The 25,295-nt window shown below is 35.8% G+C and overlaps 1 protein-coding gene across 1 annotated transcript; it reads right to left on the minus strand.

Annotated features, from left to right (window-relative positions):
• Nucleotides 1–639: 639 nt before the first annotated feature.
• entpd6 (ectonucleoside triphosphate diphosphohydrolase 6) lies at nt 640–16,032 on the minus strand. Its single transcript, XM_051867152.1, has 14 exons — nt 15,859–16,032; nt 15,046–15,369; nt 13,701–13,777; nt 13,427–13,570; nt 12,898–12,973; nt 9,144–9,179; nt 8,830–8,918; nt 8,187–8,266; nt 6,791–6,855; nt 6,219–6,320; nt 2,426–2,566; nt 2,273–2,329; nt 1,531–1,646; nt 640–1,326 (listed from the first exon to the last, which is right to left on the minus strand). Exons 2-14 carry the CDS (start codon nt 15,296–15,298, stop codon nt 1,234–1,236), a joined length of 1,329 nt encoding a protein of 442 aa, XP_051723112.1. The 5' UTR covers nt 15,299–15,369; nt 15,859–16,032; the 3' UTR covers nt 640–1,233.
• Between the last annotated feature and the right edge of the window lie 9,263 nt (nt 16,033–25,295).

Here is a 25,295-nt window from a genome sequence, read left to right on the forward strand (position 1 = left end):
CTCCCATCCTAGAATTTAAAAGGCATTGTGTTTTTATTATGTTGCATTACTGTAGATGTATTATATTATTTATATAAATCAATTTATTTGATTCAAGTCATTTAATTTTTTTTTTTTTTTTTTTTACTTTTACACATCCTCAGCACTCCTTTGTAGCCCCTGGTGGTCCTTGGACCCATTTGAAAACTCCTGTTTTATGGGGTTCAAATAGGAATGCAAGTTGCTGTGCTCTCAGGCACAAGACACTATTTCATACTTCAATAATGGCTTCCACTGCCTTGCTGAGATAACCATCATTTTCCTCTACTGCTCTCAAAGATAGGCAAGTTACTCAGAAAGTTATGTTCACAGACAAGGAAAAGGAAACTCAAATTTTGTAAATGCTACAGATTAGGAAATGAAGTGCCCTTTCTAAAAACCTCAATACAACATCCTACGAGTAAATATATTGTGATATTCGGGCTGCCCAACCCCATGCAGGCCTTAGTGTTGTGACAAGAAAGAACATTAACATGTTTGAACAGTTGAAAGACGTGACAGGAGCGAACACAAGCCAGACCACATCCTGCAGTCTCACTTTATGACCTTCTTGTGAAATTTGTGTAACTGCAGTTTCTCAATACTTCACACGAAGCAAAGTTTCCAATATTCTTAGCTTATATTTAAATGGCATTTCATATAAACATATTTCATACACTTAATAATACAAAAGAATACAGCCACATCAAACAGCAAATTTATAACTGCATTTAAGAAAAGTACATTTGCATGACATTGACAACTCGGGTCTGTTCTTACCAACATGAGGATTTTTCTTGTCTCTGAGAGTAGATGTTTAATAAGTAAATGATTTGTTTAAACATATGCAATATATTAAACTGATCTACAAGCTACAAAATAATTTAATATAAAATATAAATGAAATAACTTGAGCTTAGAGCTAGAGGCAATCAAGTGTTTATCAGTTTTATGAAGTTAACCCTGACTAATACGATTCTGACATGCTGTAAACACCCAGACCAGTACATATATTTTACCTTTACATGTAGCTAAACATCCTAGTAAGAAAACATTCAGAAAGTCAGAGGTATGTTTAAAAACTCACATTTTTCGATAAAGATTAATGACAAAATGGCAAATACAATCAATGTAGATATTTTTCCCAGAGCAAAAAAAACAGTCAGTGCTTTACTGGGTTGTGGAGCGGTACAAACGTTGCGAGTGTCTGTGTTTTCAGCACGTTCCGTGCTTACGGAGTGACTCTATGCACTGGAAAGTGGCACCAAGGGCCCAGCTAGTCTCCACGTTATTTATTTGTCTTGCCAGCTGAAATTTAAACAGAATGATACAGTTAAAGTAAATCACAGGGTCATCCATGACATTTTTTCATCAAAATATTACAGATAAATCACATACTGCTGTAACTGAACATATACATGTCATGTGTTGCAATAGGTGTCCAAAAGTCACCACAAAGTAACTATTTCAAAGTTCTATTAAGTCAGGGATTATAAATCAAGAGTAGCACACCTTCAGCTCTTTATCAGGCGGGAAGTCAAGCTCCTGAAGAAGTACTGAGATGTAGGTCAGATCTAAACACAGGAATGGGGTCTCCTTTATCCCTCCGGCTGTCATGTTATTGCACACTGTACCACAAAGAAGAGAATGGATGTTTTTTGTTGTTATTTTTAAAATCTAATATTATAGTATCAATCTTATTATTGCCACAATACTGGTAATTTTACACTACTGTTCAAAAGTTTGGGGTCGGTAAGATTTTTTTTTTTTTAATGTTTTTGAAAGAAGACTTTAGTGCTCACTAAAGCTGCATTTATTTGATCAAAACTACAGTAAAAACAGTAATATTGTGAAATATTATTACAATTTAAACTAGTTTTTTTTCTATTTTAATACATTTTAAAATGCAATTTATTCCTGTGATGGCAAGCTGAATTTTCAGCAGCCATTACTGCAGTCTTTACTGGTTTTGAAAAATATTTTTGTGGAGACGTGGATACATTTTTCAGGATTCTTTGATACAACTATGCAAAAGGTCTGCACTTTAAAATCAATTTTATTAACTTTAACAGGAGATACAAAAGACAGGATTCTTTAATAAATAGAAAGTTCAAAAGAACAGCATTTATTTGAAATAGAAATCTTTTGTAACAAAGTCTTTACAGTCCGTTTTGATCAATTTAGTGTATTTAAGAGTTACTTGCACAAAATATATACTACAAATACAACCACTTTCAATTACAAAAACACTTACCTTTTTTGGCACCTTCAATGTAATCACGGACTCTGACAGTTCCCCCTGTGATTTCATCTGAGACAGTCACAAAGTGTTTCAAAATGAGTGAAGAAAGAAAAAAAGACCATGTCTGAATCAGATCAAATGACAGCAATCAGACTAATCTCTCACCAATGAGGCTCAGATCCACAGCCCTGTCGTAATAGTAGGAGAATGCATAGAAGTCCATGTCTTTTACTTCTTCTGTTTTTCTCACCCGTTTGTAGATCATCTTTTCCACTTTTCTAAGGCAAGACTCATAGATGGGCTCCCCTGGAACAGAATACGTACATAAGTGATTCAATAAAACACAAACAGGGTCACTGTACATTGATAAACAGGACTGTGTATCAAAGTAATTTGTGTAACTATGTTCTTAAAAGTCCCAGTTTATTTTATGCTGGATGACTGACACAAGAATGTATATATGTATATATATATATATATATATATATATACACACATACATACATACATACATTTATACATACACACACACACATATATATATATATATATATATATATATGGGTCAATGACGTGACACCTACATTTTTGCATTTTTTTCAGTTAAAATTTGGTTTAAATGCATAAGAAGATACCATATATATGTAGTACCTCTCCTGTGCATGTACTCACTAACTTTTCAAAAAACATTGGTTATTTGTAATTTTCTGTTATTTAAAGTGTTGAAATATCATGTGGTGCGACCGTCCGGCCATAACTTCTGTTTTGGAAATGTCTTTGAAATGACTCTAAATTTATTCAAATTCATATTCTGCACTAATTGGCATGATTTCCAACATTTTGTAATCCTGTACAAAACTGCAAAGCATTCGTATTTATATTTCCATCATAATATACAAACAAACTTTGTCCGATGATGTCCATTTTCTGAAATATCATGTAGTTCATGTAGTAGAAATATCAAAAAACGACCACTTTGGAACTTTCATGTTGAAATCCAGTCAAAGACAGGAAGTTGCATCATATACCAATTTGCAAAGCACCCATGGAAGCAGTGAGCAGGTTTGTAGCTCTGTCTTAAATTTGGAAAAAAAAAATATATATATATATCTTTTTAACGGCTGGTATGTAGTTCCCACATTTGGATATCATGTGGTATAACCTCAAAAAACAATGAAGTTGACATGAGTTATTTCTACAAATATATACTTTTATTACAAATTTCAGTGACTTTTTGTGGGAAGCTAGCTTGTTTTGTTTAGGTTGCCAATTCTGTGCCTGTAAATTTTGACTAAATTCGAAAATATCATGTGGTGCAACCACTGCAGAGTGTTTTCCATGATACAACCCCAAATCAGAAAAAGTTGGGACAGTATGGAAAACACAAATAAAAGAAAGAAAGTAGTGATTTCTAAATTTACTTTGACTTGCATTTCATTGCAGACAATACAACAGCACATTATTTAATGTGTTCCTCATGATTTTTATTGTTTTTTTCTTCAAAAAAACAAAATTCCCATTTTGGTTCTTGCAACACATTTAAAAAAAAAAAAGTTGGAACAGTAAAGCATTTACCACTTTGTAATGTTGCCATTCCTTTTCACAACACTTAAGACGTTTAGGGACTGAAGACACCAAGTGATAATTTTGTCCCATTCTTGCTGCAAACAAGTCTTAAGGTGGGCAACAGTACGGGGTCTTCGTTGTCGCATTTTGCGCTTCAAAATGCGCCACACATTCTCTATTAGAGACAGGTCGGGACTGCAGGCAGGCCAGTCAAGTACCTGTATCCTCTTCCTCTGCAGCCAGGACTTTGTAATGTGTGCAGAATGTGGTTTTGCATTATCTTGTTGAAATATGCATGGACGTCCCTGGAAAAGATGTCTTCTTGAAGGCAGCATATTGTGCTCCAAAATCTCTATGTACTTTTCAGCATTAATGGTGCCATCACAGAAGTGCAAGTTACCTTTGCCAAGGGCACTGACACAACCCCATACCATGACAGACCCTGGCTTTTGGACTCGTTGCTGGTAACAGTCTGGATGATCCTTTTCTTCTTTGGTCCGGAGCACACGGCGTCCATTTCTCCCCAAAAATACCTGAAATACTGATTCATCTGACCACAGTACACGTTTCCACTGTGTGATGGTCCATCCCAGATGCCTCTGAGCCCAGAGAAGTCGATGGCGCTTCTGGACACCGTTAACATAGGGCTTCCGTTTGGCACAGTACAGTTTTTATATTTTGTGGATGTAACTACGTATTGTGGTACTTGACAAAGGTTTGCCAAAGTAGTCCTGAGCCCATGTGGTGATATCGCTTATAGATGAATGACGATTCTTCATGCAGTGCCGCCTGAGGGATCGGAGATCACAGTTGTTCAGCTTAGGCTTGCGCCTTTGTCCTTTACGCACTGAACTTCCTCCACATTCCTTGAATCTTTTAATTATGTTATGCACTGTTGAAGGTGAAATAAGCAAATGTCTTCCTATCTTTCTTTGAGGAACATTGTTTTTAAACATTTCAATAATTTTCTCACGTATTTGTTGGCAAACTGGCGATCCTCGACCCATCTTTGCTCCTAAAGGACTAGACCTTTCTTGGATGCTGCTTTTGTACCAAATCATAATTACAATCACCTGTTGACATCACCTGTTTCAAATCACATCATTATTTAACCAATTTACCTGATTACTAGCCCTAAATTGCTCCTGTCCCAACCTTTTTTGGAATGTGTTGCAGGTCTGAATGACAAGAAAGGATGTATATTTACAAATGAAATTAAGCTGACCAGACAAAACATGAAATATTTTGTGTTCACATTGTCTGCAATGAAATACAAGTCAAAGTAAATTTAGAAATCACTACTTTCTTTTTTTTATTTGTGTTTTCCATACTGTCCCAACTTTTTCTGATTTGGGGTTGTAGATATATGTCCTAGATTGGCAGTTTTTGTGCTTTTATATTCAATTGATTTATTTTAGTATCATTTGGAATAGATTTTTATGCAATTTGGGTCATTTTATAAAAATATTTCAGACAGTTTATGTTTGTATTGTACAATATGAGAAAAATGTAAAACAAAATTATTTAGAGCATGTAACTGTGACGGCACCCATTGACTTCCATTATATGAATCACTGAGGACCACAGTTTTTGGTAATTATGCATTTATTAGTCATTTATTGTTTATTTATTTATAACTATTTCAATCCATTTTACCAGATGCCACTGCCAAGCAAAAACCTCTGGCCATAAAACTAAAATATCTGTTTTCTATGTGAATAAATAGTCAAATGTAATTTATTCCTGTGTTTAAAGCTGAATTTTCAGCATCATTACTCCAGTCTTCAGTGTCACGTGATTCTTCAGAAATCATTCTAATATGCTGATATACTGCTCAAGAAACATTTCTGATTATTATCAATGTTCATATTTTTGTGGAAACTGTGATATATTTTATTTGTCATGATTCTTTGATGAATAGAAAGTTCAAAACAACAGTATTTATTTGAAATAGAATCTTTTGTAAAATTATAAATGTCAACTGTCACTTTTGATCAATTTAAGCCTAATGTGTCCTTGATGAATTAAAGAATTTAAATGAAAGTCAACTTAAATGAAATGGTGCACTTATGTTTGTAATGTGATTTTTTAATATAAAAATTGAACGTCGTCAGATATGATATATACCGCGGTGCAAGTGCGTGCCGAACCGAGTGTGCAGAACGGTACAGTTCTGTTTTTTACCGAGAACCATTTCACCCCTAATACATACATATATATGTGTATATGTGTGTGTGTGTTTGTGTGTATGTGTGTGTTAAATGTTAAATATGTTTATATATATATATATATATATATATATATATATATATATATATAAAATGATAAAATTCTGGGGAGTAATTAACAGTAAATACACAAACCTAACCCAGACAGACAATGTATTTCATACCTGCTTTTTGGCCTTTAACAGTATACATTACTTCAGCATGCTCCCACTGTCCAGAGTAATCTGAGGCTAGACATGGACTAATCAGCTCTTGGGGTCCTGGTACTGGGGAAAAAAGCAACCAAATGATTTATACATATCAGCATTTTTACTGCCACTATGTGGAGTAACTGTGACACTGCTGGGGAAGACAAATCCAAACATGAGCTCTGCAGTGCCACCTGGGGGCCAAAATACAAGAGCACGTTTACACAAACACATGCATGTCTTTGCTCATAATAACCTTAAAACCCACTCAGAGAGAAGCGGGATAGGCTCCTACAATGGACAAAACTATAAACAAAGAAATCTGATTACATTTGTAGTGTTCTAAATGTAAATCTCATAATAAACTGCATGCAGAAGCTATTGCACTGATGGCAGTTTCTCTCTCTGGACTCAACTAAATCAGTGCAACAGCTGGCCACCAAGGAATTAATCTTCAGTGTGTTATTAAGAGATTAGATAATGGCTTATTTATCGAGTGAATGAGGTCTTTAAAAGCCAAAGATGAAGAGAGATTGTAGACCACATACAAGGCTGTCCTTCAATCCCTCCCAACACAGCAAGTCTGGCTGACATCAAACCCAGGCCAAGGTAACTACAGAGAAAAAGAAGAGACATTAAAGAAATTAATATACAAGATATAAAAATACAATACACTACCGATCAAAAGTTTAGTGGTCAAAAAGGAGAGATTTTTTAAAGAAATAAACACTTTTTTAAATAAGTGCTCCTCTTTTGAACATTATATTCATCAAAGAATCCTGACAAAAATGTATCATGGTTTCCACAAAAATATTAAGCAGCTCGACTGTTTTTAACAGTTTTTATCAAAAATGTTTCTTGAGCACCAAATCAGCGTATTAGAATGATTTCTGAAGAATGGATAAATCACAAATATTTCAGTCTTTCATATGAATGTAAGAGATATGAGAATTGCACATTTTGGAGGCTATTAAGCAACTGTCCTACACCATAAGTGATTCCTCAACACTATCTTGACTTTGAAACGTCAAAGCGTAGAGACTTTGCTTAGTTGGTCCCTGCTGGATGGTTTGTGGTGTCAAATCTCCTGCCATGAATAACTAGTAATTCTAGTAATCTGGAGATGAGTCCCGCGATGGGATTGTAATTGGAGGCTTGTGTGATTACACTCTAATCAGGAGAGCGAGGCGAGACGAATACACACTGCCTCATAAATACTTGTACCGTCGACACTAATCATTGCGCTAACATAAGCCCTTGATACCCCTGACCAAGCACAGGAACCAACGAGTGGTGGTGTTAAACACTGGGCAAGTCATGTAACGTCACTGTTGGGCCGCTGAGGAAGCTGAAGTGTTTGAACAGATGGAGTAGTGTAGAGATACTGTATTTCTGAGTGTTGAGGATTCGTAAAATGGATGTACTGTATCGGTTATCTGCAAATATAAAGAGATTCTCTTTATTTTATTGGTATCAGTCAATATGGGATATTTAATTGTTTGTGCTCATTTTCTATATTTTTACATTTAGTTTACCAACTTAACATTAATCTTTGAAAACAGTTCAACAAATTAATGTAAAAAAAATGTAATCTTCAACAAATCTAAAAATATCCATTTTTATGCTGTACATTATAATGTTGTGCTGCCTGAGTTAACTTGTAGCATTTAAAATAATTGATCTGTCTTTAATCTTTCATTTTTTATTTATTTTGACAAAATAGTATAGAATTTTAAAATTTCCAGCCAGAAAATATAATTTTTCTCCGATTGCTCAGTGAGAGCATGTGTACATGTTAAAAATAAAGAAAATGCCATTATTTTTTACGTGTTAAAAGTTTTTACAGAAGTATCTCTTCTACAGAATTAAACAGCATGATATTGCTTTATTTGTTACTTTCTTTACCACACATTCTGATGTCAACTTATGCCCCGCCCACTTTACCTGTGTGAGTAGAGGGCATGACTGATGTTGAACATCTGAAACGATGTCACATAATCAATAGGTGAGGTCTGGATGGTTTTCTGTACAGGAACAAAACACAAACAAGCAAATATTGATGCATAAAGGTTGCATTCTTATCTTCTTAAGCAGGAATCTGGTAGAATGACAAATATTACCATTCTAGTTTGTACTAGTCTCATCACTGCCTACGTTGGCAAGTTTCTTGTCCAGAATACTTTTTTAATACAATATTAGTCAGCAACTGCCTAGTCTTGCAGTTGTAAGTTCAGACTATGTATTTAACACAACATCTGTCAGCAACTACAAGTAAGCTGTAATCTGTAGAGCAGTTTCAAAAATGAGCTCAGAGAGGAACTAGAGCTCTCGGAGAAACTGTGTAATGACATAATAAATTGGTCCTCAATCCAAAACCGCCTGTACAGGACCTGACCTAGTTCAAGAGAAAGAATCTCTCTAACTCTCTCAGCCCAATGTACAACAACCCTCGTTTACAAGGCCTATGGGATTAACAGGACATTTGCAGATTAATGCATAGGATAGGACGGTAGTTTGTTAAGAGAGACATGACTTCATTAACATGGGTATACGGCTATCTGTGTATATATGAATATACATGGCTCACTTCATCCTGTAGTGCAAAGGTGATCTGGGTTGAGCCTCCTCCTAAATCCATCATGCCTACTGTACGAGTCTCAGTACCATGAAGAGCACCTGTGAAGGAGAGACTTTTTAAATCACTTTGACTTATCATTCAAAGAACAAACCAAACATTTTCAAGTAAATGTAAAGAAAAATATGTTTGCAAGTGGGCAGGGTGACTATTGAAATGTATAATATAATCATATATTTGAGTCCAGATTAATCTTTGTTATTGTTCTGTTGATGTTCATTGACTAAATTGTCGTGACATATAACGTAACTAATAAAATTGCTTACCTATTAAAAAGTTTATGGTAATCCAAGCTGACATGCCTGTGTAAATACAAATGTACATTCATTGTTAGCACAATAATTACATTTTCCTTAAATTATTTTACTTCATTGTACTACAAAAACATACTACTTTCTTGAAGTCCAAAATGAACATCTAAACTGCAAAAACATTTTGTTCTGAACTTCTGCAATGTTTTCATGTCAGGCAGAAAAATACAATAATACTTAACTGCCCACACTTACACATTTATGGCCAGTGACAGTAATATAATACAGAGAAAGATGGATCAATACTATTATTTCTAACACAAAAAGAGCTACTTCTAAAGGCCAATTTACACTACACAGACAGACGCCAATAAACACAGACAATCAAGTTGGCCGCTGGATTTAGAATTTTATGAGAAATAACTGTCATGTTCACAATGCCCCGACAGACACCGACAAACTTAAAGTCAGAATGTCTTTTCATGTCATTTTTCGCCTGAAAAGAGGGCGTACAAAACGAAAGAGGTTGTGGGTGAAGCCATGGTTGCTGCGAGGGGAAAGACATAGTTGAATTTATGCAGAGAACTGCAGTTGATCTGGACAAACTATTAGAAAGATTAAATACTCCAGCTTATATATTTTTTCACTGTTTATGATCAAATTTGGTTGCAGTGACAGTAATTTCTTCATTTATGTCAGAGGTGCAAAATAATCAATTGGTAACTTATATTTTAAAACGCATTCATATTCAGTCACATCTGCTGTGGTTTATTTGTGTTCACACAGCTGCACTGAACAGCATCCATCAGGGCTTTTAGTCTAAAAGTGAGCATACTTAGAGAAATATTGATATATTTACACAAGCTAGTTTAATATTTATTAGACAGAATCACCATTTCTATTCATTACCCACTGATTTGTGCGATCTGATGACCATTGGTGGCTTCCTGCGCTATCTGTTTGCATTTTCACTTCCCAGAGAAATGTTTCTACGCATGAAACATGAAGCTAATAAACACACGATTAGGATAGTATACGATTTGTGTGTTATTTTCATGAGGTTTGGAGTATTTTCATATCAATAAAAGATGTTTACATTAGAGTACGCCAGAGTTTGTTGGCGTTTGTTGTAAAATCATATCACACTGTTCAGACATTCCAAGACCCAACAAATGCTGATTGAACATGTTCATACGGGTGAAAACAAACTTTGACCAACGCCAAAAAATGCCAACAGGGGTAACACACTAATCCGACAAATCCCGATGAACGTGTCTGTCAGTGTTTGTTAGCGTCTGTCTGTGCGGTGTGAACTGGCCTTAAGAATAAACTATGGAATAAAGATAATAAGAATAAACTCCTGATTGTGTGTAGCACCTGCAGGTATGCAGATCCATCCGACAGATCCCAACATCAGAAACTAGCAGATTTTATTTAACAAGATCTGAATTTTCAGCAGCCAAAAATCAAGTTTTCATGATCCTTAAGAAAGCATTAATATGCTTATTTGATCCTTAAAGGGATAGTTCACCCAAAAATGAAAATTTGATGTTTATCTGCTTACCCCCAGGGCATCCAAGATGTAGGTGACTTTGTTTCTTCAGTAGAACACAAATGATGATTTTTAACTCCAACCGTTGCAGTCTGTCAGTCGTATAATGCTTGTCAATGGTAACTCCATCTATAAGAGTAAAAAAAACATGCACAGACAAATCCAAATTAAACCCTGCGGCTCGTGACGACACATTGATGTCCTAAGACACAAAAAGATTGGTTAGTGTGAGAAACCGAACAGTATTTTTTATCATTTTTTACCTCTAAAACACCACTATGTCCAACTGCCTCGCGCATCCGGTTGGTGAGGTCTGAACGCGCTCTGACAACGGAAGTGATGTCTCGCACTCATTGAAGTATAAGCGCGAGACATCACTTCCGTCATCAGAACGCGTTTTTAGTCCTCACCAACCGGATGCGCAAGGCAGTTGGACATAGTGGTGTTTTAGAGGTAAAAAATGATATAAATACTGTTCGGTTTCTCGCACAAACTGATCGTTTCGTGTCTTAGGACATCAATGTGTCGTCACAAGCCGCAGGGTTTAATTTGGATTTGTCTGTGCATGTTTTTTTTTTACTCTTATAGATGGAGTTACCATTGACAAGCATTATATGACTGACAGACCGCAACGGTTGGAGTTAAAAATCATCATTTGTGTTCTACTGAAGAAACAAAGTCACCTACATCTTGGGTGCCCTGGGGGTAAGCAGATAAACATCAAATTTTCATTTTTGGGTGAACTATCCCTTTAAGAAAATGTTCTTATTATCAATGTTGATACAGTTGAAAACCAGTGCTACTTGGCTTTTTTGTAGAAACTGTGATGTATACTTTTTCAGGATTCTTTGATGAATTGAATGTACAAAAGAACAGCTTTATTTAAAACAGTCTAATTTAATGTGTTCATGCTGAAAAAAAAAATTCCTTTAAAAAAAAAAAAAAAGAAAGTACTGACCCCAAACCTTTGAACAGTAGTGTACATTGTATTCTGGTGGATTCCATGCATTTAAAGAGTTTAGCATTAATATATAGTCATGGTCCGTCTAGATCACTAAGACTCCGGCGTGTGAGTGCATCATTGGATCTTTTTGCTAAAACTCTTATAAACTGTATGTTTGTTTTGAAAGTAGGTTGCTTCTTAACAAAGTAAGGGGCTTTAGCTCTCAGAAATAACCAAACTCACTTAGTATCTATAAACTCCACCCCTCCATCCCATTCCCTCACATATACCACTTAGGCACAGCATTAACAATAAGTCTGTATGATTTGCTGTGATGGACTAATCTGGTTGGGTAAGCTTGTGCGTCCAGGAGAGTTTAGATTCACGCTGATAATGAGACTGAGATTATCTGGTTATGGGACCTACAGAGTTTAAACATTAATTTTACAACAAAATCTCAAACACAAATTGCTACCCATTAAGCAAAGACAAGTTGTATATCAACAAAAAAGCAGTATTAATCTGGCTTTTGTTAAACACTCAGTTTGCCCATGCTAGTTTTTGTTTCTTTAAAAGGAATTTACTGCCTAGCAAATTAATGGCCGCTAATCTGTTTGCTGAGATTATAGTGCACACGGGACATTATCCTCTGGGCTCATTATTACTTGTGTGAACTATTTTAAAGGATTGGATTAAAGTCCCATATACACATTATCTATCGTTAATATACACACAGCTCAGGCTATTACTGAAGAAAATTTCAATTTACAACTTATATGCTAGAAGCGCAAATGCTTGACCGCGGTGACCAGAAGCTTTTGACGAGCTGAGTTAACATCTGCCGGTTTCACATTCCTGACAGACTTCTGCATGAATCATAGCTCAGCAAAAACCTTTGTCATTTGTTTGAACTTACAGGATGTGCTTCCTCAGTATTCCTATTCCTAATATTAAAATAATAACCCTAAAATGTTCAAAGTAGTTTGTCATACAAAACCCAGTTGACTTGTTAGCTTAGACTGTAAAGTCATGTTTTCGACTTCATGGCTAATATACACTGCCCGGCAAAAAAAGTCGTAAGAGTCTATGATTGAATCATTATTGCAGTGTTATTATTGTGATGTTATGATGTTGTGAATTTAAGGTCTGGTATATGGTAGTTTACACAATGCTTAAAAGTTGTAGTATATTCTATTATAATTTGAAAATTAACACTCTTGTTTATTACAAATCTGACATTATTAAGTAGGACAAAGGAGAAATTGACATAGTACCTTCATCTGTGCCATCCATGATTGACACACTCTCTGGTCTATAGAAGAACAAGGATTCGCTAAACACCTCCCTCACCTGCAGCAGAAATATTTTAGGTTTATGTGGAAAGACATGGTCAGGAAATACTGGAAATACAAGAGAACAGGCTGGACAAGAAATGCCTGAAGACACAGCTCTCATCTCTACAACCTAACTAAGCCTTTAGTGTATTAACAAAACAAACAAAAAAAACTTTTACTCCACCCTTTACAGTAGCTCTGTATTGCATGTCTAATATCACTGTCCCCAAAAAATTATGTTGTAGTATTCCTCATTTGTAAACTGCTTTGCAAAAAAAGCTAGATTAACAAATGTAAATGAAACTCTGAAACTTTTAAGATATAGTACAAGCTATAAGAGGTTATAGAGTGGTGCAAGGATGACGACATGACGTCAAAACCCGGAAGACTAAGATTATCCTATGGGGAGTGAAATAAGGTCTGTGGTAATCCCTGTACCACTCTATACAGTGAAAGTTTGTTCTCTGACCTTGTCCAGCAGGATGGTGGCCTTCTCACCAGGCAGCAGTCTGAGCCCTGCTGTGGCTCTGAGCATGAGGGGGGAAGAACTCCACAACGTTTCAGGAACTGTCTCTTTAGCAATCTTTAACAGTGTCAACAGCCCTTCTTTACTCTGTAAAACATCGGCTACATTAACATAACCATCAAACCGCAGACGGAAAAAAAAAACTATAACAACACTTTTGCAAAGGTATTTGTGAAGGGTTCAAAACTATAAAAATTAATCACATTTTATTGGTTACCTTTTCTGGGTCATCAGCATATGCAGACAGTCCAGGTTTTATAGCTCTAAATGTCTCGTGGGCTAACTTTGGAGCTTCTGTTAACACACAAAGACAACTGTTAGCATGTAAAACAGTGAAATATCATAAAATTGATTTAAAAAATATATTTACACACTACCATTTTTGGGGTCAGTAAATTTTTTTTAAAGAAATTAATACTTTTATTCAGCATGGATGTATTAAATTGATCAAGTGACAGTAAATAATTTTACATTGTTACAAAAATTTCAAATTAATGTTGTTAATTTGACCATATACTCTTCAGTGTGACCTTTGACCCATCAGGCTTAGCTGGGATGTGTACATGCATGTGTGTGTACGCCTGATAGCGCAGACTACTTGATGTCCATTATAATATGACAATCATAGATTTAACAATAAAGGCTAAAGCAGCACTTAACTGATTTAGCTAAGAATTGGGATGCGATAACTGAGCCATTGGACGATCAGCGCTGCGCTAGGCAGTAAACCTAATATCTGTGGATAACACCCACACGGTCAACATACTCCTTGTTTTACTTTAGTAACAGTATGGTATTTTGCCAGTAAGGTTGTCGATTTAAAATAAATAAATAATTAGGTAAGAATGCATTACAGTGCTTGGCAGTTTTTAATTATGTGTAGGCTTTTCTCTAAATAGTTAAAGTGATCTAACCAGCCCTTTAAAAAATTACCAGTTACCATAATTTTCAAAACACAATAGCCATAATTATTGGCACTATTACAAAATCACAGTGAATTAATATTTGTTATGCTTTATTAGATTTATTGTAATATATCTTTTTTTATGAATAACTATCAATAACCTTAGTAACTATAGTATTTTGGTGGGAAATGTTCACCACAGTGTTATTTTAGTATTATTTATTTATTTATAAACTATTACAGTATTTATTAACTTTTTGAATTACCTTTTATTTTTATATTTTTCGTTTTTATGTCTTAATTTAGCTATAATTAATTTTATTATCAACTTCAATTTCAGTTAGCTACCAAAGCTTTTTAAGTTTAAGTTGTTTCATCTAATATTTATTATTTTATTTTATTAAAGCTGTCTATCAACTGACAAAAACAACACTGCTAGCAAGTCTGTTGTACTACATAAATATTTGAAGACTACATTTACAGACAAAAAAATTCTGAAGTTGTTATGAAAAACTTTTGTTATGTTGAATAGGCTGGAAATGTGGTCTTATTTGCAGCGTGTTGCTTCGACCCTTTCAAAAACCCTTAACGTCCCTAATTTGAACTTTCGATTATTAGTCTTTGAGTGGACTCAAATATCTCTTAAATTTTAACATACCATTTGGTTCCATCTGAAATTTGAAGATGTGGATCCTGGTTCCAGTGCTTCCAGCATCAAACATAATACCATACTGGAAATTTTCACTGACCACATGAGCTGAGGTCGGATGTTTTTGGGTATCCATCCTATATTGGGGCAGCTGGTCAGATACCAGTGGCTTGGAGTCATAATAATGACGTTTGACGTAGGTGAGGTAGACCACCAGGCATCCCACAAACATAAAGAAGAAAGCTAGCTTTGGGAACCTCATAATGGCAGCCAGAGGTACATGATGTGAAATTATTTTCCCAATGCAGCAGTCTCAACAGTTCTCTCCACTACCTACAGAAAAACATCATGTAAAAAAGGAGTTTTAATTTGCAATGAGATAAAGAAGTATGAAATATCAATGACCCAAATGAATACAAAGTCATTTGTGTACATTTTAATGAGAAGTTATGACTAACCAAGCTAACAAAGATTTGCACGTTTAACAAAGCCAAGACATGCAGTATTTATACGTGTTATCACTCCAAACAATACATAAAATTCACACATAACAAAATGTCCTTATATTTTCTGCCACAACTATGGCTGTGATGACAGTTCAATAGATTGAGCTATTTAAGTTATTCATTTAAATGAGTGGGAAAATACTAACGAGAGATACACCAAAACACACTTTGTAACATGGTGAGCATATTAATCTAAATTTATATAAACACTTGTACTTTATTTTAATTTTGTCTCACAAGAATGTGAGAATAGATAAATCTCATTGTTATGAAACAACAATATTTTCCGTGTTTATAATATTTGAGATCGTTATACCTAGTTCTCTGTAGCAAGATCATATTCCTTCATATGCGAGTCGTGTTTTCTGTATCGATGAATAGCCATGAAGAGATTTTGACATGTTACTCCTTATGAAAAATTGTCAAAACTCTTCTGGTCTCGTTTTGATTACGTCAGTAACTTGAAACGTGGAGGTGACGTGGCGCGAACATGTACGTCAGGCGTTCCGAAGACAGACTCGACCTCGCTCAACCTCAACCACACAGCACAGCACAGCACAGCACAGCACTTGCAGCAATGTTTATAATGCATTACAAATGAAATGCCTACTGCTTATGAAAAGACAATACATATTCCTCAGATATTTTTTTGTTACGTTCAAATCCTTTTGCTAGAGAAATCCATTTATGTAGCTAGTTGTTAAATCGGCTTAAATGTTTTTGTTACTTTGCTTTTTTTCTATGATGACACGCATAAAACGAACATAATGTTCGTTTTAATAGTTTAGTTTCCGTTTAAGCAAATACATTTTTTATTTATACTGTACTATTTCTTTATGATTCCCTTTTCAGCCCATTTGTTTTTGGGTATAAAGAAATTACAGGATGCAATATATACTGAAATTAAATCCCAAGGAAAGTAGGCTAATTGGTTTTGAATTGCAGTATCCAAAAATGTTCTACTCGCATATAGTGGTTTTGCCGAAAATTTGAATTCTTTGATTCATTTCATTTGAGCTGAATCCATCTGAATTGAGCTTAAGCTACATTTAAAATGTTTGAATTTTCATTGCATTAGAAAACATAATATCAAACCAAGTAGCATCTGCAAACAAATTATGCCATTAGTCTTTTAAACAGTACATCTATTGCTTTGTAATTGACAGCCAAACAATCTTCTATTTATGATTTTTTTTTCTTTTTTTTTTTTTTGCTTGAAATGTGTGCTTGTTTTTTTGTGTTATAAGAGCAACAGTTTCAGCACAAGTTCTTTAAAGTTACCTTTGCCATTTTCAAGCCCCATTTCCACTGTCTAATGCTTCCCTCTTAACCTCCTGAGACCCAGAGAGACAATTACACTTTCATTGTGCTGTTTTCAATATGGCACCAGCTGGTCTCTCCACCGAGGCCCTGTGAGTTTTGTTAAAGTTTACCAGGCTGTGGCAGCTACATGACCTGTGGCGCATCTCCATTCATTACCTTAATTAACCATCATTAGGCCTGCTATATGGGCCAATCTGTGGTTGCCTCCTACACTTTCTCATGCAACATGCGACACTCCCATCTGAGCGTGAATTTCAGCCAATGAGTGACCTATAATGAGAGGTCCCTGTGAGGGGGATGGAGATGGTTTTGATGATATTCATTTGACGCTTTCCATTGAGTGTGTCTGCGAGCACAGTGCAAGCTTGAAAGGACCATATGCTCTCATTTTACATGCGTGTATGTGTGTGCGCGCATCTATCTAGGACACAAGGTCCAGCAGGGGGTGAGGAGCAACGGACCGCCTAATATAAGACCATTCTCACTTATCAAAAATCAATGTGGGCGGACTTTTTGAGGGGGAAGGGGACGATGGCCATCCCTCCAAACTGTTGCACTCTGACCGCCCCCCTCAAAGAGCGATGCATACATGACTTCCTCCATTATATCTTAAGCAGTCATTACAGATGTATCTCAACAGTTGCAGCAGAAAGCAAAAACGCCCCTCCTTGTCTCCCCTCAGCCCTTAATAAATGACCTGATCTCTGTCTTTTTACTCCCCAATAATGGGCTGAGTAGCAGTTTGCATACTGCACATGGATTGTGAAGAATGGAGAAAAAAGGGAGGGAAGATCAACAAATGTATTAGTAATAAAAGGTGTTTTCACAAAGCTTCTGCTGTTCATTTTCTTCATTTAGCTGAAAAGATATTTAGCTGCATATTCTCCACCACAAGATTTATTAATTCATCTTCCAATAACAGTGTTTGTTTAGCCTGTTAACTGTCAGTGTCCTGGTAGCAGGACATATGGTGTGCTTTTTTACATAATCATCACACATTAGGTATCATTCAAAAGCTTAAACATTCAAAATTCATCCTGTAAAAACATTTTGAAATTGGACATTGCATTATCTTGGAAACAGTACTTTAAAAACCTTTTAGCAGGCTAAATTTTTGTGAAATCAACTTCAGCTAACAGGTTAAACAAACTACTCTTAAACTGAAGGGACAGTTAACGGGTTAAACAAACTTCCACTCTTACTCAAATTCCTCTATACAGTATCAGAGTGTATATGTAATTTAGCATGTAAGCTCTTAATAGCTTTTAGCAATTTAATGTTTAATGGTCCCTTAATCTCTCGCTCACATTTTTAACAATAATGATTAGACCATTAGTGATGTGGTCTGCATAAACATTCAAAGCAAATTCATAGCAATTACGTCACATTATTAAGAGCCACTCTCTATAATAAGACCACTAATCCAGTTCACTTGGACCCAACTGATGTAAAATTAGTCGAAATAAACAGATCTTCACCGTGTCACAAACGTCCACTGTAGGCAAGTTGAACAACCCATGTGCAGTTTTATGCAATCCAGACATGAACAAATACAAACACCTGACATAGCTTGGCAAAGAAACATGAGACTCACCAACAGCAAGTAAACACGAACAATACACAACAATGTAACTATGCAAACAAGAGGGCTTAAATACACATGGACTAAAGACTTACAAGAAACACCTGAACACAAATAAGCAAAAGAACCAATGTGAACATGACACAAACAAGGGAACCAATCAGAACATGACATATGAGACTAGGGAAGCACGACGGGATAAGGGAATCACATGAATCCAGATACACTCACCGAACAAACCAGAACGCAAAAGTCCAGGAGGGTGGTGGAGCAAAGGCGGTCCAGGGGGAGGGATGGAGGGCAAGGCCTGTGAAGGGGAACAGGGCCTGGATTGGTGGGCCTGGACTATGGAGCAGTGGCGGGCCAGGGCAGGCAGATGTTTCAGAGATGCGCCATGGACAGAGGGATAATTTCCAGGACCACCGGACTTGGAACCACTGGACTTGGGAGCATTGGTGCGTGGGCCACAGTCGACATGGAACCAGCCTCTGTGGCCGGGAGCATAATACCACCCCCACCCCCCCCAAAATAATTTCTTTGGGAGGCTCTGGCATGGGGGGCATGATGTGGGAGGACTTTGGCGGCCATGACGTGAAGAGGCTCTGGCATGGTGGCCATGACGTGGAGTGTGGGGGTTTTGACGTGAAGAAATCCTGACATGGCGGTCATGGCATGGCGTGGTGGGTGCTGTGGAATTGCAGCTTTCCTCATCTGCATCTCCGAGAGTAAATTATGATGATGAGCCACTCAACAACAAGGCATAGTTGATGTATTCCCCAAATCATCACTCTCAGGCATCAAGTAATTCAAAAGGTCCTTAAGACCATTGCAAAAGATGCCTTTAAGGGCAACTTCGTTAAAGCCCACTTCATAACACAGTCCACAAAAGTCCTAAACATAAGCTTAGGGGACAATCCCCCTGACGTAGACACAGGAGGGCAACTGCTGGGTTCATTGTTATTGGTCGTGTATTTTGTCACAAACGTCCACTGTAAGCGAGTTGAAGAACCCATGTGCAGTTTTATTCAGTCCAAATGTGAACAAAGACTTAACTTGACTTGACAAAGAAATATGAGACTCACCAACAGCAGGTAGACACTAACAAAACATGACAATGTAACTATGCAAACAAGAGGGCTTAAATGTACTAGGGGTGTGAATTGTCACAGGTCTCACAATTCAATTCGATAACAATTATCATGTCAACAGTTTGATTCGATTCCACAATGCATCACGATGCGTTGTATCCTCAATTTTCAATATTACTGCACATGGCTACGTTTTTAGTCAATAAATACAAGCAGTAAGATATATGAACCCCTTTTTATTTCATCTGCTCCAAGAAAGTACACTTCCTGAATGTAGCAAACATCAAACAAAACAAGTCTGAACACAGCATATGACTTTTAGAAGGAATAAACAGTAGTAGTGTACTTAAGTTACAATAACGCTCACATACACTTGTGCACACACACACACGCTCACTCGCACACACTCGCTTACACACGCCCGCATGCTGTAAATGTTAAAATAGTGGGTGCATTGTTTATTACCCTGCTTTTGTGTTTCGCCTCCCTCCACCATTTTACGCTAGCGCGAGAAGCACGTATGTGATGAATGTCACATCAGAGAAACGTCAGTAGGCTATAATTGATTATGGTCTGTTACTGCATCAATGCATAATTGTCCACGTCCGCACTCCGCATAGCAATGCATCGTAGAAACGATTAATTTTAACTCCCCTAAAATATACATGGACTAATGACTTAAAAAGAAACACCTGAACACAATTAAGCAAAGAACCAATAAGAATGTGACACATAAAACAAGGTAACCAATCAGAACATGACACTTGAGACCAGGGAAGCACATGACAGGATCACATAACAGGATATGGGAATCACATGACAACACCAGGAAACAAAGAAGTCAAATAAAAGACATGAACCATGAACATGAAAAAAACCCAAAACAGATGTGACACACGGATACACCCATGAACGTTAATCTGCCTTGTACTTTTTTGAGCAAAAAGTTTTTGAAAGTGAAACAGTGACTCATATGAAGTTGTTTAATAACTTCAAAACAAGTAAACAAGTTCCCATAATCCAGATGGATTTACCAGTCTAAATTTGTTAAATTTAAATCAATGAATGTGCATGCTGCATATTTAAATCACACATTTGCATATTTAAACTATGAAAACATATTTTTCTCCTAATTAAATGCCATTCAATAGATTATGTACATGTAGTAATGTGATCACTTCCGTGTAAACCTGTACTTAATCCTGATGTTTAAACCCCTTGTCCGTGTACAAGTCTTTTGAATGCATTTCTTTATTACAGACTATAGCGTAGATTACTTTTTTTCACAGCTTTAATGCACACAAAAAAAATAAGACATTATCTAAGATCTTCCTAGAATGAAACAATAGTCTAATCCTGCTCTCATTGGTTAATCTGAGAATACAAGACTGATGCTGTAATGTGCACATGTTTAGAGGGGGTGGGCTGAAATAACATTAGATCTACTTTAACAGAATTAGTTATTGTTCCTTATTATCAGTTTTTTTTTTTTTTTTCAAGCAACATCGCAGGAAATTCCCTGAAAATCCCATTGAACACACATTTTAATTTCATTTTTGTAGTTTAATCGTGTAGAAGGCAGCGTAAATAATCCAATGGGATTAGGTCATGTTTTTTTTTTTTTTTTGTCCTTTCAAATACTTTCATTTTAGGCTCTTAAGAAACGGTCTAACACTGTTGCTCTCTATGTAACAGAATGAGCAGAGACAAATGGCACACAAGCAATTACAACCAAACTGTACAACCACGTGGGAAACAGGCTTAGTCACATTTAATAATATTGTGTATATGTCTTGCATGGACAACATACATATATATGACATATAACATATATAACTGCAGGATGAATTGAAGAAATTAGACATTTCTCGCTGTCCAGATGTTCTCAAACTGAGGATTTAAGAGATGTAATAGGAGTCATCGATTAACAATTATTCTAATATACTTATTTTGAATGAAATCCTGCTCTAAATCCTTCCTAATAATCCTCCTTACAGCATCACGTGTATTACATGTATGTGAAAGAGTGTACATGAAGAGAGTGGGGGGGGTCACATGGAATAGCCCGTCTTCCAGTATTTTCTGATTAAGGCAAAGTATTTATAGATGTATTTAAAATGGCAGAGAGATTATTACCTATAACCACCATTATGTAAAAAGGTTAAAACTTTTATGTCTAAAAGTCAAAGAAGACTTATAAAAGTCTTACACTGTAAATAATGAGGTGTTCGTAAAACTTAAAAAAATAAAGGCAAAATAAAAAATAAATGGCTTTTTAAAATGTAACATGTTTACTTATTTTAAGAAAATATATTGGCTGAATTTATAATATGCAGTTGCAATGACTGAAAACCATACATTTATCCAACCTTTCTATGCTTGTGGTTCGACTCAAAAAAATTATAATTCAAGCTGTATCAAGATGCATTAACTTGTGTTCCAAACCTCAATCAGCAATCACATTTTTCAGAATTATTTATTTGATCAAACAATCATTTTGGAGTATACCACCATGATATGGTTTTCGATTTAAAAAAAAAAAAAAAAGAAAAAGAAAAAGATATCCTTTGTCCTTAGTGAAGGTAACAGCTCTGAAATTTCCCATGATCCTCTGCTGTACGTTAAAACCTCATCCAGACTCTCATTTGTTATGGATGGCATTAGCCTGTTCAAATCCAATTCTCATCCACCAACATACTACCTTTTATAGATGGAAAATAAAAGGATAAAGCAGCTAATGCCTTTTTGATTCATTATATAATGTTTTTTCTGAGAGCAGACAAGGGAAATTATAATAATAATAATGGAATAATTTAAATAAATTTACTTTAGTTAATGTGCTCTGCGTGGGCTGGCTAATCTGAAGGAAACGTTCCGTAAATCACAAAAACAGGGAGAATCCCAACTAAAAGCAAATCCTCTCTGACTCTCTCACCACCAATCACTTTAGTTCATTTGGATAAGACTACAGCTACATTATCTGTTCTACCACCAAAACACACTAAAAGCCTGAAACATTGAAAGATGTGTTAAGTTTAGCATGTGATAACACTGAGGAAACCCACATGAAGCATAATTGTGCAGAGGTCAAAGATGAATTTAGCCCATCTTTTCTGACCTCTGTACATTGGGTGCAATGGATCTTATGCTGTAGGTTGATAGGATCAAACAATAATAGTATTCTTATGTATTGCCAATTGAGTTCAAATTAAATGTATTAAATATGAACTTGATGAACTGAAATAAAACGGAAATAGTATGCATAATTAAAATTAATTTATTAGCTTTTGCCATAATGAATCAATATTTTACATACCCATTTAGTTAATCTATTCTGTAATTTAAAATTTTGGTAATATCATTACTTTCCTTTGCCTAAATTTTCCATTGCAGTGCATGTATCCGTGCATTTCAGGGACAATCTGGTATTTATAAAATAGATTTGATTGTCTGTCCACTTTAACATCTCTTTTTCTACCAATTTCATGCTTTACAACAAGAGAAAAAAAAAAGGGGGGGGGGGGGCAGTGCTTTGGTATTAGCAATAAAAATTATGAGGATTAGTTGTTCTTTGTTCTAAAATGAAAGGACAGTGATAAAGGGGATGATAACTGTCACTGTGTAAAATCCCCTTCACATGCACAAGGAAGCCAGCCGGCAGACAAAGATCAGTGCTGAAGCAGCAATCTATGATCTTTAATCAGAAGTATAACAAAAGCATATTTTTGCTTTATCATTGTAGGCCTTAAATAAGGATCCCTAACCCTTATAGCCTGTCACTGTGTGTCATTTTTTATTTTTATTTTTTTAATATTAAGAGCAACCGGCAACAGCAAAAAGCTGTTCCAATCAGATTTGAGAGAAATTGCATTCAGATTTTGTTAAAGACATTGTACAGTTTAGCTGACTTGCTGCAGTGGAAGGAGACCTTCTGTTTTGGATGGAATGTTTACTCTTTTACTCATTTTTTTTCCATTTTCCCCAAATCTTTTAAAATAATTTGAATTGCTATTCAAAGTCAATAAATATGAAATAATATCAAGCAGCTCAAGTAGTACTCAACCCTTAAATCTCATATCCCTCTCCCAAAGTCTTCATTCTTTTGTTCAGCTTTGCAACCCTATTGTCATTAACCCTGATTGAGCTCTGAACAGGAACAGTTTAATATCCGGATAACCTGGTCATTTCATTGTTTAGTCCTAACAGGGCATTATTACAGTAATGAGAGCGAAATCAAATCACTTAATGCGTTACGGAGTGAGGCAGGCTCTCAGCAAGCCAGCCAAATCACTCTTCACATTTGCTTTTAATTTAAGCAATCCAGTAGAAGACTCATTAGTGGGTGAGAAGATTAACTCATAGAGATGTCTGCCTCCTGATGTCTTTCCTGTGACATTTTAATCCGTGTTAACTTGGATTTCTGGCCTGCAATGAGATAAGCTACAAAATTAAGCGATATTCCATCAATAAGATACTCTTTATCATTTGTCATTAAATGATATTTATAAATATCGCTGACATTTCAGCTTTGCAAGCATTTGATGCACATGATGAAAGAATCTGCTGAGGCACAGGCTTTTAGTCTATCCAATGGGAATTGGGAATGCATGTTTTCATTTATGCTTTCATTTTTGTAACTATACACATATCATGAACAATGTATATTCTTTTGAACAAAATGGGCTTTAGATTTTGAGTTTGCTTACACACATACTGTGGCCCTAAAAATGTTTAGACACTTTATCCCTTTGATGGTAAAGCTCAATTTTCAGCATCATTTCAGTTCCTCAGGGATGACGTGTTTTTGTAGGCAAAACCCGGAAGCGAGTTAGCATTTCAGGACTTCCGGTTCCATCGCCCCGAAGTCATTGGGTTTTTTGAAAGGGTTTTTGCTAAATCGCCTGAAATAAGGTCTGAAATAAGGTCTGTGGTCAACAAAGCCTCTAAATATTTTCACGTTTTGATCTATGACATAAAACACACCAGTTATAACCCGCTTGTGATTTTTTAAACCTTTATTGTGTCTTAAAACGGTGGTTGCTAACAAATTGCTAAAAGGGACTATTTCCTTTGGCGGGGACTTTAGACGTCATCATGACAAACAGGACATTTGGACAGCTTTTCTCATGAAAAAGTGGATAAGTACATGCACAGCGCAGATCATAATCAGCGAGCATGTTTTTAAATAAAGTCGTTTTTTAAATAAAGTTTGAGGAAGCTTGGTGGTGGTGATGTTGATAGCCTACTGTTAGCTTTTTATATCTGACGACTTTATTTAGGCTTCAAAATGTATAAATGTTGTGTTAACTTGTAAAGATTATCTTGAGAGACAAAACGTGTAAGTGTCATAACCCTTTGTTAAACACAGAGCTTATTTTTTGCGATTTTCTAAAAGTCTATGGTAAAAATGCATAGGCTTTCGATCGAGGGAACCCGTGCACCGCTAACTTCAGGGTTGGCCTACAAAAACACATCATCCCTGAGGTACTCTATTACTCCAGTCTTCAGTGTCACATGATCCTTCAGAAATCACTCTGATATGCTGATTTGGTGCTCAAGAAACATTTCTTATTATTATCAATGTTGAAAACAGTTGTGCTGCTGCTGCTTAATATTTTTGTTGAAACAATGATAGCCTACATTTCCTCCAGGATGCTTTGATGAATAGAAAGTTTGATGAATAACAAAACCACATTTATTTGAAATTGGCTTTTTTTTTGTAACACTTCTGATCAATTTAATGTATTCATGCTAAACAAA

The sequence above is a fragment of the Ctenopharyngodon idella genome, chromosome 17 (genome assembly GCF_019924925.1).
Source record: "Ctenopharyngodon idella isolate HZGC_01 chromosome 17, HZGC01, whole genome shotgun sequence".
NCBI classification, from domain to species: Eukaryota; Metazoa; Chordata; class Actinopteri; order Cypriniformes; family Xenocyprididae; genus Ctenopharyngodon; species Ctenopharyngodon idella.